Source organism: Chenopodium album, chromosome 17 (genome assembly GCF_948465745.1).
Source record: "Chenopodium album chromosome 17, dcCheAlbu1.1, whole genome shotgun sequence".
In the NCBI taxonomy this organism is placed as follows: Eukaryota; Viridiplantae; Streptophyta; class Magnoliopsida; order Caryophyllales; family Amaranthaceae; genus Chenopodium; species Chenopodium album.
Window position 1 is genome coordinate 2,208,228 of NC_137850.1, and position 17,829 is coordinate 2,226,056.

Below are 17,829 nucleotides of genomic sequence, written 5' to 3' on the forward strand. Positions count from 1 at the left end.
CTTGCAACACACCTTTTATCACGCTTATCGATGAGGTGATTAAACTAGGTAAACGAATGAATTAAGCTATGAAATTTAAACTGTAGCAACTTATTCCTTTCTTTTTATAGGTGTTAAAATTTTGAAAATTAATTTATCTGTTTACCTAGTCTAATATCTTCCTTAACATGCGTGCCAAAGGGGTGTGTTGCAACTAAATAAAAACGGAGGAAGTATGATATTGGAAAATGAAATATATATGATGATATCAAGTGTTGTCATGAAATTATGTTTGGATAATGTGATCAATTATTGATCATTATTTTGTAGTATATATGACCTCCATAAGAAGACATACATCTAATTGTTATGATAATTAGAAACAAAACTACTGAATGAAATAGTGGTAAACACTTGTATTATTTTCACAAGTATGAAGAAATGAAGACGCGTTAATAAGTCCATGTGAAGATTTGAAGATTTAAGTTCAATTTGAAAGGATCAATCATCAAGAAATGGTATTCTGCTACATGGAAGAAGTTACCCAACCATATCGCGTTAGATTTATTGCACCGGAAGATTTCACGTTAATACGTTATGTATTCATCAGGGGGAGAAAATATGCACTGCACTTTTTTTCCCTTGACCATGATTTTGTCTCACATTGGGTTTTCTTGGTAAGGTTTTTAATGAGGCAGCATTGCAAGCGTATTACGAAAAATGATGTACTCTTTTTCCTTTACTATGTTTTTATCTCACAAGGTTTTTCGTAGTAAGGTTTAACGAGGCACAATTTTCGATAATGGACATCCAATAAGAAGTGTTATGAAATATTGTGTGGATTCCCATTTAACTCCTTGTATCCTTTAAGAATATTCTAGATAGATTTAGGGTTTATATTCTTATCCAAACAAACCCTAATTATATTGTGTGTGTGTGTGTGTGTGTGTGTGTGTGTGTGTGTGTGTGTGTGTGTGTGTGTGTGTGTGTGTGTGTGTGTATACCCTATCAATGGAGTAGAAATATACTGATCGATTTTCTCCCCAATTTCTCTCTCGTTCTCTCTATTTCACAACAGTTTGTTTTTATTTAGCTAAATTTTAGGATTATTTTTAATAATAAAAGTTTGAATATAAGTGAAACTCGAATTTTTTTTTTTTTTTTTTTTTGAACAGAAGTGAAACTCGAATATCTTTTAAAGACTTTTAAGGAGTTTTTTTTTGTTTTCCCAGTAGGAAAAATCTTCCCTATTTTTTCTTTTATTAAAAAGAAAATCTTCTCATAAGTCAATAAAACACTATAATCCTCTATTTAAGTTTTTTTTTTTTTTTTTTTTTTTTTTTTTTTTTTTTTTTTTTTTTTTTTTGTTTCACCCAATTCACCTTATGGGCTAATCCGGATTTGGGAATCTGTTCTGGGTGGTTAGGTTCCAGTCCCCTCCCAATTGTTGTTGCGGGGGATCGAACACGGATCCTCCCTATCAAGTGTAGTCAGAATCACCATTACACCGACAGTTAATTGGTATATTCTTCTATTTAAGTTCAATCTCTTGTTTTATCAAATATGAATTGATACATATTCTTTAATAAGCGCTATTTGCTACAGTTGTACTTTTGCGCTATTTGTATACCAATTGGACCACATTTTTCAATGTTATATTAATAAATAATTGTTATTATAGAGAATGAGGGATAACTCAAATGGTTATAGCTTCCCTCCCGATTTCAGGAGATCCTGAATTCCTGAGATCGATTCTCATCACCCGCCCTTGTGGCTCTCTAAACACCAAAAAATTAATAATTATTATTATGGTTGGTTCACTCTCAATGCTTATTTTCAAGACACCAACGTAATAAAACATTTGTTACTCGTAATAGAATGTTAACGATATATATGGTCAAAGTTGTGAATGACAAACAAAAAATCTCAATTGTACATACCAATTAAGGCCCAGAACAATATATATGGTCAAAGTTGTGTATGATAAATAACAAATCTCAATTGTACATACCAATTAAGGCCCAGTTCAGTTTACCTTATATTTGCTGAACTGAAATTATTTTTGCTGAACTTAAATGATTCTCTATTATATTTCTTCTTCAAAGTTATTGATTTTTATTAAATCGAAATTATTTTTATTGAACTGAACTTAATTTTACTAAATTGAATTTATTTTACTTAATTGAAATTATTTTTACTGAATTAAAATTATTTTTATTGAATGTTACTTTTTTGAGGTGATGTGAATAAGGCCTAATTATTTGTGATGGAGTCGTAACTCCTACAAATCACATAATTTTGGTTGATATGGTGACAAATAATAAAATATGATTGAAAAAGTCATTTTCTTAATACATATATGGTTTAGATTTTTTTTTTTTTGATAAAAGATAATTTTTTTTGATGAAAGATATTTTTTTTTTTGAAATATGATTTAGATAATTTATAGCAATTTATTATTAGTATAAAATCTATTTTATTATATACAAATTTTACACAAGTGTAGGTACAATAAATATTTCATATCCATCCTAACTTAAATAGTTGGGGAGGCAAGTATATTGAGTCATCATTTATAAATGTCAACTAGTGTTTGGCCCGGGCGTTGCTCCGAGTGTTACTTTGAGTATTTTTATCATTATTATTATTAAAGAGCTTGAAAGAATTTTTTTATTGTTGAAAATTATAATATTACAATAACAATAATAAATAGTTTTGAATAATTTTGCTTTTATTTCTAATATGTATTTTTATATTTATGTGCATAGATAGAACAACATTAGCTTATAAGTTGGATGGTAATAAGTTGGTCTTCAATCAATGAGGTCTTGTGTTCAAACCTTATTGGATGCATTTTTGGTTAACCATGACATGAAACTAAAATGTGGTAGAAGTACATGTGGCATATTAAATGATGACGTGGCATTATGCTGGTGTAAGAATGAGATACACGTGGCACAATGACATTTTTGGGTTCGTTTTTTAATATATAAAGTATAAATATAAATATAGATTACCTTATTAGGTTTTTTTTTTAATTAAAAAAAAAAATTCAATTACTTTAGTTGTTTAAACTTTGAAAATTTTCCATTGCATACGAGATCAAACCCTATTACATTACTAAGTTGATTACGTTTTGAAAATTTTATTGTTTGAGACCAAACCTTATGATATAGTAGTCTTAATAATTAATAATATTACGTATTATTAATATTAATATTAAATAAATAAATAAATAAATAAATGTGTATTTTTTTTTGCTATATCAAATCTAATTGAATGATATGAAGTGAGAGGTCATTCTTGATTATGGGCCCTTGATTGGGCTAACAGGCTAGGACATGAAAAAGAAGGTCTTCTTTCATGATTCCAATATATAATATACTTAATTGAAGATGATGTTAAAGGAGATAAAGTGTTAAATTAACTTATGGAATGATAAAGTGGTAACACACGGAAAAGAGATAGATGGAGGAATTAAATTTTATTCTCGTTGGTAATGGGTAATCGCCTTCACCCTAAGATAAATTTATGTTAAAATGAGGATAGCAATCCCCTTTTCTTCACCCATCACCACAAAATACTACATAATCACCCTAACAATTACACCATTACTAATCCCTTGCACTTTTTTTTCCCCCGAAAAGAATGACAAAAGGGGAAATCTTTCCATACGTCGAGATAACATTAAAATTCTCTATTTTAGATTGATCTCTTGCCTTGTTAACTTCGATATATTTATAGTATTTCTTTCATTCATTAATAATCCCAACAATTACCATCTTTTTTTTTATATAATATAATACATAAATGCTATCATTGTTGCTTTCATTTATTTATTTTTCTAGAATATTAGTTCTTTAATAAAAAGCCATAGGACATCTACAAAAGATATTTGAAAATGCATAACATAATGAATCAAATAAAGATTTATTTCTTAAAAACTACAACCATCAAGTAGATCTTGCATTGTGGAATCTTTTCTCCTTATATCGCTGGTGTTAGAAAGACAATCTAACAACTCCTTTATAGTCATCAGAATGTTTTTTCATCTAATTAATTGATTAATTTGTTCATCAATGAAGTTATTTCACAGCAATCCATTAATTAGTCTTGGATGTTAAAGTAAATTAAAGAAGTCTCCCTTGTCTTGTTAGGGTCAATCATGTTGGAACAAATAAAGTCTATCTTTTAAAGGAGATTGAAAACCTTACCTTTTGGAGAAGATGGGAAAAAAAAGGCTTGTCTTTCAAAAGAGATATAAACTCTATCTTTCGTGGAAGTGTTGATTTAATTTAACTATATATTTAAAACATCAAATTTTATAAATTTGTATTAATAGGATATTAGCTAGAGATATATACAATTGCATTGTATATTGACAAACGTGATATATCCGTCTCAATTATGTGAACCAATTATACAACTTTTTGGGATGGGGTCCTAATAACTCATATGAATCACATAAGTTTGATCAATATGGTGATAAATGATAATAATGTGATTGGAATTTGTAAATGTCATTTTCTTACTACGTGTATGTTTTTATTTTATTTTTAAAAAAAATATTAAGGTTACATATATTTTCATTTACGGTGATTTAATCCTAATCTATCATGTTTGGTTCACTTAATTTGTTTGAAATTATGTTATGCAAACTTATCTAAACTTATAATATTCTGTCTAAACTCCTGAATTTATATTTCTCGAATTTATATTATTTTGTCAAACCATATTTTACATGAACCAATTTGAAAATATTTGAAATTGTATCTAATGTTCTTTGAAAATCCTCATTTTATTTGAACTTATATTGCTATAATTTATTCTATATAATTAAGACAGATAAGAAAAACAAACAAACCCTTAATTGTTACATTTTCTTCTTACATTACAAATTTTAATGCTAATTTTCTCTTGCATCCATTATAATTTATTAAATTATTATCACTATGTATTTTCTAACATCAACCCTTTAATAATTTAAAGAGTAATATTTTTCTATGGCTTTTCACTTCTATAAGTTAGAGTCCCACTCCTCCTCTTTTTTTTTTTTTTTTTTTTTTTTTTTTTTTTTTTTTTTTTTTTTTTTTTTTTTTTTTTTCAAGAATGCAATGTTATTGACAAAATCTATCATGCAATATCTGTCGACCCGTTCTTACTCAATGTTTTTAATATATTTTGTCTTTGAATACTTTTAGGGTAACTATAACCCCTACCCGTCTTACAACAGGTTTATAAAAGTCCGTGTTAATCAAGAATTTGTATTAATGTTTTATTCCCTTCAATTCGTTGGAAGGCAATAGTTTACCAGCACTACATAATATGAAAACGCAAATACTAAATACAACTAGGTCTATATTATAGAAACGAATGCACAATGCTTGTTGTGCACCCAAAAAAAAAAAATGTATAAAAGACCATGCTATGATTAAACTTTATCCATTGTAGGCTAAATGCAACCGGTTGATTATCAACTTGTTAATTCACAACTTTGACTATTAATAACTTTAATTATATACCAATTATTAAATTATGTTATGAAAAGTTAAGATCGATATATTACATGTGTTTTCATACTAAAAAAATACGGTCAAAAGATGATAAATAGTGAAAAAATAACATGTTGTATCAAATGATTTATAAATAAGTAAAAATTATAAAAAATTGATAATATGTAAATATTTATCAAGACGTTTCTAAAGTTCTAACAATTTTTACAAGATCATACTCGGAAAATGATATGTCTAAATACTTCTTCCGTTTCTTTTTAATTACATCATTTTCCTAAAACGGAAATTTCAGATTAGTTGCATCACTTTCTTTTTTACTCGATAGGTAATAAACTTTTTTTATCTCTCCTATCATATGGATCTACGTAGTATTTTTTTTCATTCTCCCTATCTCTCATCTCTAAAAAATTGTCTAAGCTTTCACAAATTGCAAAATGATATAACGTGTAATGGTTATAGTTGTGTAATGACAAACGTGCTAGTAGATAGTTGTGTAATGACAAACGTACTAGTAGATACAATATCATAATCCCGAGTGTTTTTTGAGTCATCTTGCACTCGTGTCTATGATCAATGATTTTGTGTTAACTGTGTACATTAGATGCATAATAAAAGAAGAAAGGCAGATTCTTTCTTCCCTATTCTAAACCCAGAAAGAGTGGAACTTTGGAGCAAGATCTGCGCACAAGCCTTTTGCCAACAACATTCCCAGCAACAATCGTAAACTCCGCATTCCTCGAAGGCAGCTGATTCAACTAATTAACTCCCAATTAAGACAACACTATACCTCTGTTAGTACTTTACTCTCTCTTGCTTTTCTTTTGTTTTGTTTTATTTTATTAATTTTCTTCCCAAAATATCTTTGAATTTTATGATATTTCTCTATTTCATAAATGGGGTGAATTTAATAAGTTAATAATTGATGGGTTTACTTTAAATTGTTTATATATTGGCGCATTGGTTGTTTAATTGCTGGATTAATTGGTGCAATTTTTGGGTTGATCAAAATAATAAATAATGGGTTTGAACTTTGATTATTTTTAGGAATCAGGGCTTGCATTTTTTTTTTCATCATTTGGTTTTTTATATTGGTAATTAGTTGTGTTGTTCAGCTGATTTGTTTATTTGATCATTGAGTGGTTTGCTTCAATTGTATGAAATTTATGTTAAAGTTTAATTGTTGACATAATGGGTTTGAACTTTGATTATGTTTAGGAATTAGGGCTTGCATTTTTCTCATCATTTGGTTTTGATTATTGGTAATTAGCTGTGTTGTTCAGCTGATTTTGTTATTTGGTCATTGAGTTGATTTATTCGATTGTCGGATGAATACGTTTATGGTTAATTGTTGATATAATTGATTGATGACCAATTTCATGTTTGCGTCGATTGATCATCATCGAAGTTATGTACAAGTATATATTATCCGATTTTTAGTGTAAATGAAGATAGGGAGAGTTATAAACACTTTCTTGATTATTCAAACATTGGATATTTGGATGATAACTTATCAACTCTTTGTTGAATTTTCAAGGCCCCATTTTTATAATTAGACGGCCGTGTGTGCAAGAGTAGTTGACTTATAATTATTTGAACACAAGGTTATGAATCACAGACAACATTATTGAAGTTGCAGCCCTTGCAGGTCTATCAAGTTACAATTTTTATATTCAACAAATGGGTTCTTCATTAAGAGGCCCATAATTTTTTATTTCGCAAAGCATTCCAAGTGATTGCAGAGGAAAATCATTGTTAATAGTATTAAAGATTGTTGTAAAAGCAGCGCTGTACCCAAATGCGTTATGATGATATTTTGAGGGTTTGGTAGTGTGATATGAAAGGTTTAGTATTAAAGGTTGTGGTGTCACATTTGATCACTCTCACTAGGGTTGTCAATCAAAGGTTGGGTACTCAGATAGCTAGAATAACAAGCACATCTGCTTGATGAATCAGAAGAGGAACATGCTAATTTACCTGTGAAATGAGATGATGCTATTGCCTTGGTCTGGGTCTCAGGAACAGGACTGAAAGTGGAGCCAAATATAGAGTTATGCTAGGAATGCCAAAAGAGTTAATTGCATTGAATTGAATGTTTATGAGCTAGGATCCCGATCTTTTATGACTATCAGCTATCTGTGGGTGGGCAGGGTTTGGGGGTCATTACACAGACTGTAACTGAAGAATTTCTGTTTTCTTTTTAGGAACAGCTTTTGTTGTAAGGATGCGCACTTTCTATGCCCCATACCTTATATAGGAGATACACTTGGTAGTCATTGTTTTTTATTTGTGAAGTGTTCCTTTAGTTGCTTTGCTGGGATTTGAGCAATAATTGGGAATTCTTTGTTATCTTATAAGAAAATAGAGTGTGAGTGTTGCTGTAAAAAAGGTTGACTATGAGATTCTTGGAGTACTATTTGACTTCAGAAGCTAGAGCACTACATGAGTGCTGTCGATTCTTACGATCCTTGCTGGATGAAACAAAAGGTGTTCGACTCATCATTATACATTGGTGCAGTTTCGTAAAGTTTTTGGGGTTAGACTAGAGAACCTGTTCCCCTTATTTTTTTGGATAACTCCCCGAAATCTAACTAGCCGGTGTAGAATTCATTGGGTTATAACTCATGGAAATACTCCTTGATTCCAAATTTTCCCATGTCTATCCTAGAAAAAGCAATTTTTGTTGTAATATCTCTTGTCCGACTTTTGATTATATTATAAGCCTTTCTCAAGTACCTTATAGCAAAGGTCTTGATCATTTTGTGAGATTTTGCCTTCATTCTTAGATCATTATATCAATCCAGGTTGGGATTAGGGAAGATGATATTAAGGCAATTGGAGCACCCCACTATTACTGCCATTACCAGGAGTTCCACTCTTCAGAGCATGAGGTGTTCTTTCATCACCCCGCTCTTCACATCATCAAGAGGGCTTCGAACTTTGTCCATCATGATTACTAGATCCTGCAAGAAGGCGGGTTTCAGGCTTTTCTTCTCTGTCTGTCAAGTTTTCAGCACATGTATCTTTTCGTTCTTTTGTGACAGTAAAACTGTATTTGAATAATGAAGATATTTTGCAACCCCTAATCATTAGCACATTTAACATGCAGATGGAATCAGAGTCTTTTGTGTTTGGGCCTTACAAAATAGATCCAAAAGAAGTATTTTACTCTACCACTCTCTCTTATGCCATGGTGAATTTGCGCCCTCTTCTTCCTGGTAAACCTCTTCACTTTGTTTAATCTGTTTAATATAATTCAGCATCAGTTACCTGTTATATTGGTTGATTTTTTTTTTTTTTTTGATGTTTTATTTACTCATTTAGACAGATACATGATTGGTTCTTTTCTGAGTGTCCTAACATGCATTGTAATTATGGAATCAATTGACGGCTCAGTTCTTAGTTCTTACATGTCATGCATATAAAGGAAAACTTTTTCTTGCACAAGGGCTCAATTAGAGAGATTAGTTAAGAATGGAAGACATAAATATTCTGAATTTCTAGATACCTAGTCGCTTAGATCAACCCTAGTTTTCTTGCTTTAGTTGGTTGCGTTGAAAGGAAAATATTGTAATGTACTTATCTATTTAAAAGGACTATTGTGATTTGAAAAATATTTAATATATGGCGTGTACAAGTAGGTGAAAAGCGAACATGCACCTAATTAGTTAATAGTCAATGAAACAGAAAGTAGTGTCTTGGTGATGGGTTTCTATTTTTGTTGTTGTTGTCGACTTGCTGGGGATCTAGGGACTTTTTTCAAACTTAAGATTGACGTTTTTGCTACCCTTCACCATCAAGCTTATTTCCATTATCTAAGATACCTCTTTTATTTTTTTTTTGTTCTTTTGCAGGTCATATCCTTTGATTTTTTATGACATCAAGTTCCTTTTATAAATTCCATGTTATGTAAAATTTTGTACTATATAAGTTATTTTATGACAACAGAAAATGCTTGCACGACTGCAGTACGCCGCACACACTGCATGCAAGTATTAATAAATGCTATATACAAGTCAAACTTTATAACATATCTGATAGTGAGATAAAGTAAGATTAAACATCAGATTCTGCTCTTATTCATTTCAAGCATCAGGCATTGTGCTTTCTCTCATTGTCTTTCTCAGGCTCTATATTTAAACGTTGCCTTGTAGTTTACTCAAAGACAGAGAGCTTCCTCTGCTAACCTGATGCAGGTTTCCCTTCAAGGGTTTGCTGTTGTACTGGATTTTAAGGTTCTGCTTCAAATCAGTCAACTATATTGACCTTATGCCTGATCATCTCACCTTGGTATGTGGGGTGAGTTTGCTAGTAATTGGTGTACTTGCTGATGGTACCACTTTAAACTAAGTATTTTTCACTTGTGTGAGTTGTGTTAACAACTCAACATTAGACGGCAAAGTTCATGATTTTCATATGTATGATAATTTTAATGCATTGTTGCCGTACTTTAATCCAAACTTGTAACTGAACTTATGAATTTCTTTATCAACAAAGTCAATGTATGTGTTTTCTGTTTGCTTGGTTTACTTAACATCTCTTACATGTACTCGTCTGCCCAAGGCGTGAAGTAAAGCGCTTTGCCGATCTAACTGGTGATGAGACCTGTGATTTATGGCTCACAGCACAAAAAATTGGCAGCAAGTTGGAGCATTACCATAAAGCATCATCACTAACTCTTGCAATCCAAGTACGTACAGTAACATCACGATATCTTGTTGGCCTACTATGTACTCATCAATTCAGTTTTTGTTGGTTGATTATTGTAATTGGTACTGCTAAATACATTTTTTCTAATTTGTTTCGTAGTGAATGTGCTGCAGGAAGCAGCATCTTCCATTTCTATAGGATTATGTGGGAATGTATACATGATTAACTATCCTTGATCAGCTTTCCCTTAAAATTAGAAATTAATGCATGCCACCCTTTTTGACAAGTCAATTTAACTATGCAAGTATATTATGAAATATCAGGATGGACCTCAAGCAGGACAGACCGTACCACATGTCCACATTCATATAATTCCTCGGAAGACTGGTGACTTTGAGAAGAACGATGAAATCTATGATGCGGTAAGCTTAGTACGTTTACTATAGATTCTAATTCCTCTCTCAATGTGTAAGTGTGTAGCTTGCTCACTTAAGCCTTTCCTCGTTTGTGGTACCAGATTGATGTGAAGGAGAAGGAATTAGCTGAAAAGCTGGACTTGGACAAGGAAAGGAAGGATAGAACCCTTGAAGAAATGAATCAGGAGGCAGAGGAATACAGGGCTCTGTTCAAGTAACTATTAAGCGTTGGTGCCCATATTTGCTTCATATTTCGCCTTGATTTCACTTTCTTGCTCGTTCGGAACACTCTTGATTTTTCAGAAACTGGGTATTATGCACTAACTATTGATCATACAATATGATTGAAAATTTAATGCTAGGTCATGCAGTACTTGATGCTTTACTATTTTTAGCATCTTTCTTCACTCTTATTGAAAATCAATTGCTGATGCTCTCTGAAAATTATATCCTGACAAAAAGATCTGTTTATTCAAGCTTACTGTTCAATTTTTATAATTGTGGAGATTTGTGTTATGGTTACTTACTCTTATACAGTTTGAGTCTTCCAATGGAAGTAACATTATTAGTCTAAACTCGCTACTCTCCCATTGGTGGCTTCATTTGCGACTCTCATTAGCGCCTTTAGGTTTTAGTCTAAAATCCTAACGCGAGGGAAGCGTTTTTCGTCCAAGGCTTAGCATTATTCCCAATCTAAGTCAATATGTATCTTACTATCCCATTATTCCCATATTAATAATTAATTTTTTTTTTTCGAAAAAACATACTCGTATGATATATGTTATATTATGAATAAAAAAAATAGGTCAAAACTTTTTTTTTTTGGAAAGGTCAAACCTGTTAAAATCACAATAAATTTGAAAATTAAAATACAAACATCAGACATAGTATTATGACATGAAAGCCTAAAACATCGGAGATAGTATTTGTCAGTAAATTGAAACCAAATCAATATCAAACCATGGCCACAAACCACAATTTGGCTTAGCAATTTAATCATGCATGATCAATTAATTACGCGATAAGTTAGAATTAAACAGATCTCTGAAGCAAAACTATACTGCTATATTACGTTTGGTGAAATATTGTAAACAAGAAATAATACTATCCCGAAAAAAAAAAAAAAAAATCAAATATCAATAATAATAAACTCTACATTAATAATAACAATAACAACAAACACTTAATCCGTCCCTAAATAAATAATACGACCTCCCACGTCGTACCTTAATCATCATCTTGATCTTCACAACGATTTCGTCTCCAACTTTCGATCACCAAAGACCGTTGTTTGTTCCTCAAATTGGCCGGATTCTCACCAGTGATTTTTTTAGACGATATGGAATTCTTATTGATATCCAAAGACTTCAAAGTATCGTTCAATTCTTGTACTTGGTGTCTTGAATCTGCATCATTGCCCGCAATCTTTGCACAATCATTCGTTGGAATTTCTTTTTTTTTTTTTTAGTATCATCGATTCTTCAGAAAGAATGTTTTTCTTAGGATCACTCTCAATATTCTCACAACTCTTGCATTTAACCATTTTTTCGAATAAGTCACCCAAACTAGGTTATTGAAATTGAATTATATAGTGAACTATAGGTGTATTGAAATTGAATTATATAGTTTTACTATCCTGGTTCTCTAAGGAAATTACAAATTTTATTTGATTTCAAACTCCAACTCTTTATATTGATAGATATGGAATATTTCCTAATAATATCTTATATCTTTATTTATTTCTTCCAAGCCTTAATTCTATCTTATATCACAATTACGAAGTATACAAAAATTGATTTTTTTTTTATTTATTTTTTATTTTTATTTACTCCTAATATCACAATTATATCACGATAATATTATCTTATATGCGATTTTTTAAAAAAAAATAGAGCAATAGTACGTAGCCTCTTTCCTTGGTAAAAAAAAAAAAAAAAAAAAAAAAAAAAAAAAAATAATAATAATAATAATAATAATAATAAGCGGGTTCAGGCGTTCGCTAAGTCTCAGGATATTGGTGCTCGTGCAGCTGCTCACATCTTCAGTAGGATCGGGTTCGCTATAGCTAGAGGGGTGGGGGCCCAGATTGTATCTCGGCTCCCTACCAATTTCTTGTAAATTGATTGACTCTGTAGGTTTTGTTATAATAATAATAATAATAATAATAATAATAATAATAATAATAAAAAAAAAAAAAAGAAAACCAAGAAAACTAGTTTGCTAGAGAGTATAGTATTTCAATTAGGTTAGAACCTCTACGATGCATGATTTATATAAAATCTATTTTTATGAGTTGTACACTTGAAAAATGGATAGGTATAAATAAGAATTATGCACCCTGTACTACTTGTATTTTAAAATTTTAGATTTTTGTTAGAATTATGATAAGTCGATAGGTTGTAGTTGTAATGTAGAAGCTTTTAATATTCAAATTTCAAAATTGTTAAATATGTAGCTCCACCAATATATATATATATATATATATATATATATATATATATATATATATATATATATATATATATATATATATATATATATATATATATATATATATATATATATATATATATATATTAGGCATTTTTAGAGAGCATTCGGCGCAACACATAAGAAAAGATATTATTTAGAATTAAAAAATTCACTCGTCACCTAATCAAAAGTTAAGAATGAGATTTAAAAACAACAAATAGTGAATAATTAAAATTTAAATTATTTAAAAAACTAATAATTATCTTTTTTACATATATGATGAAAATCTTTGATCGCAAATATCTTTAATCTCTCCCTAGAAAATATTATAAAAATTAGATATTAATAATGTACTCATTGAGACGAATAAAATTTAATCTCATATGACTATGGTTGTCCTTACATATAGAGAGAAATTTAGAAATTCTCCCTAATTTAATTTTTAATAGTTAAAAGATTCTAAATGGGACTAACATTTTGAAATAGAGCGAGTATATAAAAAAAAAGGCATGTGCAAAGGACTTATTTTAACCAATAAAAAAAATTTATATTAAGCGCCACATAAAATTAATGAAACAATGAAAGATAATTTTAGTGTTTAAAAAAAAATTATCTTATGATACTAGGAATTTTATCCAAATATCTAATGAATGATATTCATAAATATACAAAATCTTGAATTAAATAAAATGATTTACTATGTGCATCGTACGGGTTTACATGATAAAGTAATGGCATCATCCTTGCGTTTAGACAAGAAAAAATTTATTATGAGAGTAACATGTGGACAGTAATGATGTCAGAAACATTCCGTTTTAGTAATGTACGTAGATTATTAAATAATTTCTATCAATTAAACGAAGTAATTATGTGAACGGTTCTTAAATTGCATAATTCATTTCTCGTACATCTTTTTAATTGACAACAATTAGTGAGTAGTCTAGGAATTGTCTCTAGGCGACTACTTTGGTAGTTATGCAACTATTTATATTTAAAGGCACCGCAATAATAGTATGTATGTAGTATGCATCTTCAATACTTTTGTAGTAGAACAATAATTTGTGTACTGGAGCATAATTGACAATTAACTTAGATAGTTAGATTGTTTCACAAATAAATAAATAAATAAATAACTTAGATAGTTAGATAGTAATGTTTCTTCTAAGAGGTTTAGCGTTTGAATCTTTTCATAGACCTTGGGTTATAACCTTTGAATAATTTGATTCGAGTCTTTCGCCTTACTTTTAAATAAAAAAATCAACCCATACCCACCTGATGGGCTGATACACATTTTTTTCCAAAAACACATTTTCTTCCAAAAAAAATTTGCGCGTAACAAAATGAGACTATGAGAAGAATGAAGGCCCACAAAGCTAGCTGTTGAATTCATGACCATATTTTTCTTGAGATTTTTTTTTATTTTTTTTCCCCAAAAACAAGAAAACAATGCAATTCATGTGGTATGGGTCCAAACACCAACAACCTCAATTTACCATAAATTACTACAGTTCATATTTGACTTACTACATACTCCATTCTTTAAGATTTGAACATAGAATTGTACTTGTATTATATTTGATCAAGTAAAAGTAAGATAAAAAAAAAGTGAGATTAGAAGATGGCTTTGCAGTTAAATGGTGCTGCTAATTGGTGTTTGTATGGTAAAAATGGTAGCAAAATCATGAAGCAAGAAAGCAGAAGTATGATTATAAGAGCAGTTACATCTTTTGAGGATAATAATGTGACTGCTACTTCTGTAAAGATGAACCCAATTGATGAAGGAAAGATCAAATTTGGAGGGTCTGATTTGGAAATCACTAGGTTGGGTGTTGGTGCTTGGTCTTGGGGTGATACCAGTTATTGGAACAACTTTGAATGGGATGGTAATCATCTTTCTTCCTTTTCAATCTCTTTGCTCAAGTGTTTATTGCTCGGGATTAATAGTCGCGTTGATAGTGTAATTTTAACTAGTATGGTGTACCCAGATGTCTTTTCATCATGACTCTTTGATTATATTGATACCATTTATGATTAGGAAACATATATTATGAATTTTGAGGGACCCTTGCAACTTCCCTGATGAATTTCTTCTTTAAATAATAATCCCCTTCTTCGGAATAAGTTGAATTATAAGTAAATAGTTATGTTAAATTTAGTCTCACCCCATCACTTGATTTAAGTAGTGACATATTAGAAAACTCGAATTGTAAACCATTTCTAGTTTTGTAAATGTGATAACTTTTTCCGGACATCCTAGAAGACACATACTGCATGTGACGATTAGTTACTGACGGAGGGAGGGGTATCATACAATCATGGATACTTGTAATTTATGGACATTGGCTAGCTTAATGATGTTGGGAAGAGACAGGAAAAAAAATACTGAATAGTCAACTGTACCTGCATGTTTTTCTTACATTGAAAAACCAACAGAATTGATATTGTTATGATATGACAGACAGGAAGTTGAAAGCAGCAAAGGCAGCATTTGACACTAGTCTTGATAACGGTATAACTTTCATTGACACTGCAGAGGTCTATGGCTCCAGGGTGAGATTCAATTTCATTATTCGACTATGTTTCGTTGTTCTAATTAACAGCATTATGTTTCTTGGCATCCAAAACCAGTTACTGAGATTCACTTGCCTTACCTGCAGTTTTCTCTGGGTGCAATCAATTCCGAGACTCTCCTTGGAAGGTATTACAAGAACTTTCATTTACAACATGCTATTCGTCTCTAAAATGCTAGAAAAGGCATTCTGTTTGCATTCTGCTCATCTGAAGTCTGAAGTGCAGAACTGTTAATTTTGGTCTGTTATATTAAAATTGAATTATTCTCCTTTTCGAAATTAATTCTTTGATAGGTTTATTAAGGAGCGGAAAGAGAAGGATCCAAAGATGGATGTTGCAGTTGCGACTAAGTTTGCTGCATTACCATGGAGATTAGGACGCGAAAGTGTTGTCAAAGCCTTAAAGGATTCTCTCAGTCGTCTAGAACTCTCCTCTGTGGAGCTGTATCAACTACACTGGTAAGCATGATCTTACAGAAATTGGCCAATATCTGTGTTATTCTCTTTGTGAAGTTAATTACTGTCTTGTGCTGATTCAGGCCTGGAATATGGGGAAATGAAGGTTGCTCATTATTAATATCTCTATCTAGTTCAATTTGATTTCTGAGCTGAAATTTTTACTTTCACATCTGGAGTTTAAGCAGTCTTACTTAATTGTAAGGATTACTTTCTAGGGTACATCGACGGCCTTGGTGATGCTGTTGAGAAAGGCCTCGTGAAGGCTGTTGGTGTTTCCAATTATAGCGGTATGTCTGTAAACATCAGACGACATATTCTGTTATCTTAAGTAAAAAAACTAGTGTAGAATCCATCATATAATCAATCCTTTCAACAAGATATTTTAATTAATGTGTGCATCCTTTATCTTGGTTAAGGTAACTCTTTTTTTTTGGAACCTTGGATTTGGTTATATTTTTGCTTTCATGATTTTTTGCCTAATCTATTGCAGAGAAGCGGCTACGTGATGCTTATCAGCAGCTAAAAAAGAGAGGCATTCCGCTGGCTTCAAACCAAGTCAACTACAGCCTTATCTACAGGAACCCAGAGGAGAACGGTGTCAAGGCTACCTGCGACGAGCTTGGGATCACTTTGATTGCTTATTCACCAATTGGTCAAGGTTTGTGTTTTTGGTAGCATGTAGTTATGCTTGTTACATAACCTGAATAACAAACATATATTCATGTGTTTTTTCCTCATATCTGAGCTTCTTGAACTGGATATTCAAAATATTTCCATAAACCATCATCAATAGAATGATGTGACACGAAACGATTCATATGTGCAGGTTCCTTGACTGGAAAGTACACACCAGAAAATCCACCTTCTGGTCCACGAGGCCGCATATATACTCGAGAATACCTGACCCAGGTATTGGTTCCTGTGAAACTGTGAATGTAATATTGGATCATAAGATCGCTGCTGAAATTTGTGTTTATGCAATGCAGCTGCAACCTCTGGTTAACAGAATCAAAGAGATAGGACAGAACTACGACAAAACTTCTACCCAGGTATATTACTTAACACTCGATTAGTTTCTTCTCCAATCATTAGTGTTAGATCCTAGAAAAATCTTCAAGTACTATGCAGTATACAACTTCACCAAGCATTTTACTTGGATTCGGGTACTTGAGTTAGACACATTTAAAGTGTTAAGCTCGACTGTTGCAATAAACTTCTTAATGCTTTGTCCAAATTGAAGTGTCAAGTAATAGGATCCATGAACATGTTTGATTTTCAAGAACCCGACACTGGGTAATTGAGGTGAAACGGAAATTTCTAATTGCACAGTAAAGCAATGCAACTGTGTTGAGTCAACACACTGCCTATATTGTGGCGTCCTTTACTTAACAAGATTATCACAACTCTCATGCAGGTAGTTCTCAACTGGTTAATAGCACAGGAGAATGTAGTTCCGATACCAGGAGCTAAAAATGGGGAACAAGCAGCAGAATTTGCAGGTGCACTCGGGTGGCGGCTTAGTGGCGAGGAAATAGAGGAGCTGCGTTCTTTAGCAAAAGAACTAAAGCCTATTGTTGGCTTCCCAGTTGAGAAGTTGTAAAAAACCTAGTGGTTTCATCATTTATTTGGTTTTGCAGCCAACCAACCGGTATATTTACAAAGTCCCATCAATTTATTGCTATCTTCTATGCCACAATACTATACATAAATATACTTTTTATATTATTGTAAATAAATTTGAATCATGTCGAATCACAGTTTTGTTGTTGCATA

General features: G+C 31.3%; 2 protein-coding genes across 4 annotated transcripts; both read left to right on the plus strand.

Annotated features, from left to right (window-relative positions):
• The first annotated feature begins 6,063 nt into the window (after positions 1–6,063).
• On the plus strand, positions 6,064–10,943 carry LOC145587367 (bifunctional bis(5'-adenosyl)-triphosphatase/adenylylsulfatase FHIT-like). Of its 3 annotated transcripts, XM_081644097.1 has the most exons (6): positions 6,064–6,283; positions 8,294–8,462; positions 8,599–8,709; positions 10,033–10,179; positions 10,463–10,561; positions 10,657–10,943. In XM_081644097.1, the coding sequence occupies exons 2-6, from the start codon at positions 8,310–8,312 to the stop codon at positions 10,771–10,773; spliced, it is 627 nt and encodes a 208-aa protein (XP_081500223.1). In that variant the 5' UTR covers positions 6,064–6,283; positions 8,294–8,309; the 3' UTR covers positions 10,774–10,943. The 3 variants fall into 3 exon arrangements, with proteins under 3 accessions (XP_081500223.1, XP_081500224.1, XP_081500225.1); XM_081644098.1 differs by lacking the exon at positions 8,294–8,462 and having other exon boundaries at positions 6,075–6,283; XM_081644099.1 differs by lacking the exons at positions 6,064–6,283; positions 8,294–8,462 and adding an exon at positions 8,490–8,508.
• A 3,583-nt stretch (positions 10,944–14,526) lies between these two features.
• On the plus strand, positions 14,527–17,829 carry LOC145589366 (putative oxidoreductase At1g06690, chloroplastic). Its single transcript, XM_081645901.1, has 10 exons — positions 14,527–14,910; positions 15,486–15,577; positions 15,685–15,725; positions 15,892–16,056; positions 16,137–16,159; positions 16,272–16,343; positions 16,547–16,714; positions 16,883–16,965; positions 17,043–17,105; positions 17,471–17,829. The coding sequence occupies exons 1-10, from the start codon at positions 14,646–14,648 to the stop codon at positions 17,654–17,656; spliced, it is 1,158 nt and encodes a 385-aa protein (XP_081502027.1). The 5' UTR covers positions 14,527–14,645; the 3' UTR covers positions 17,657–17,829.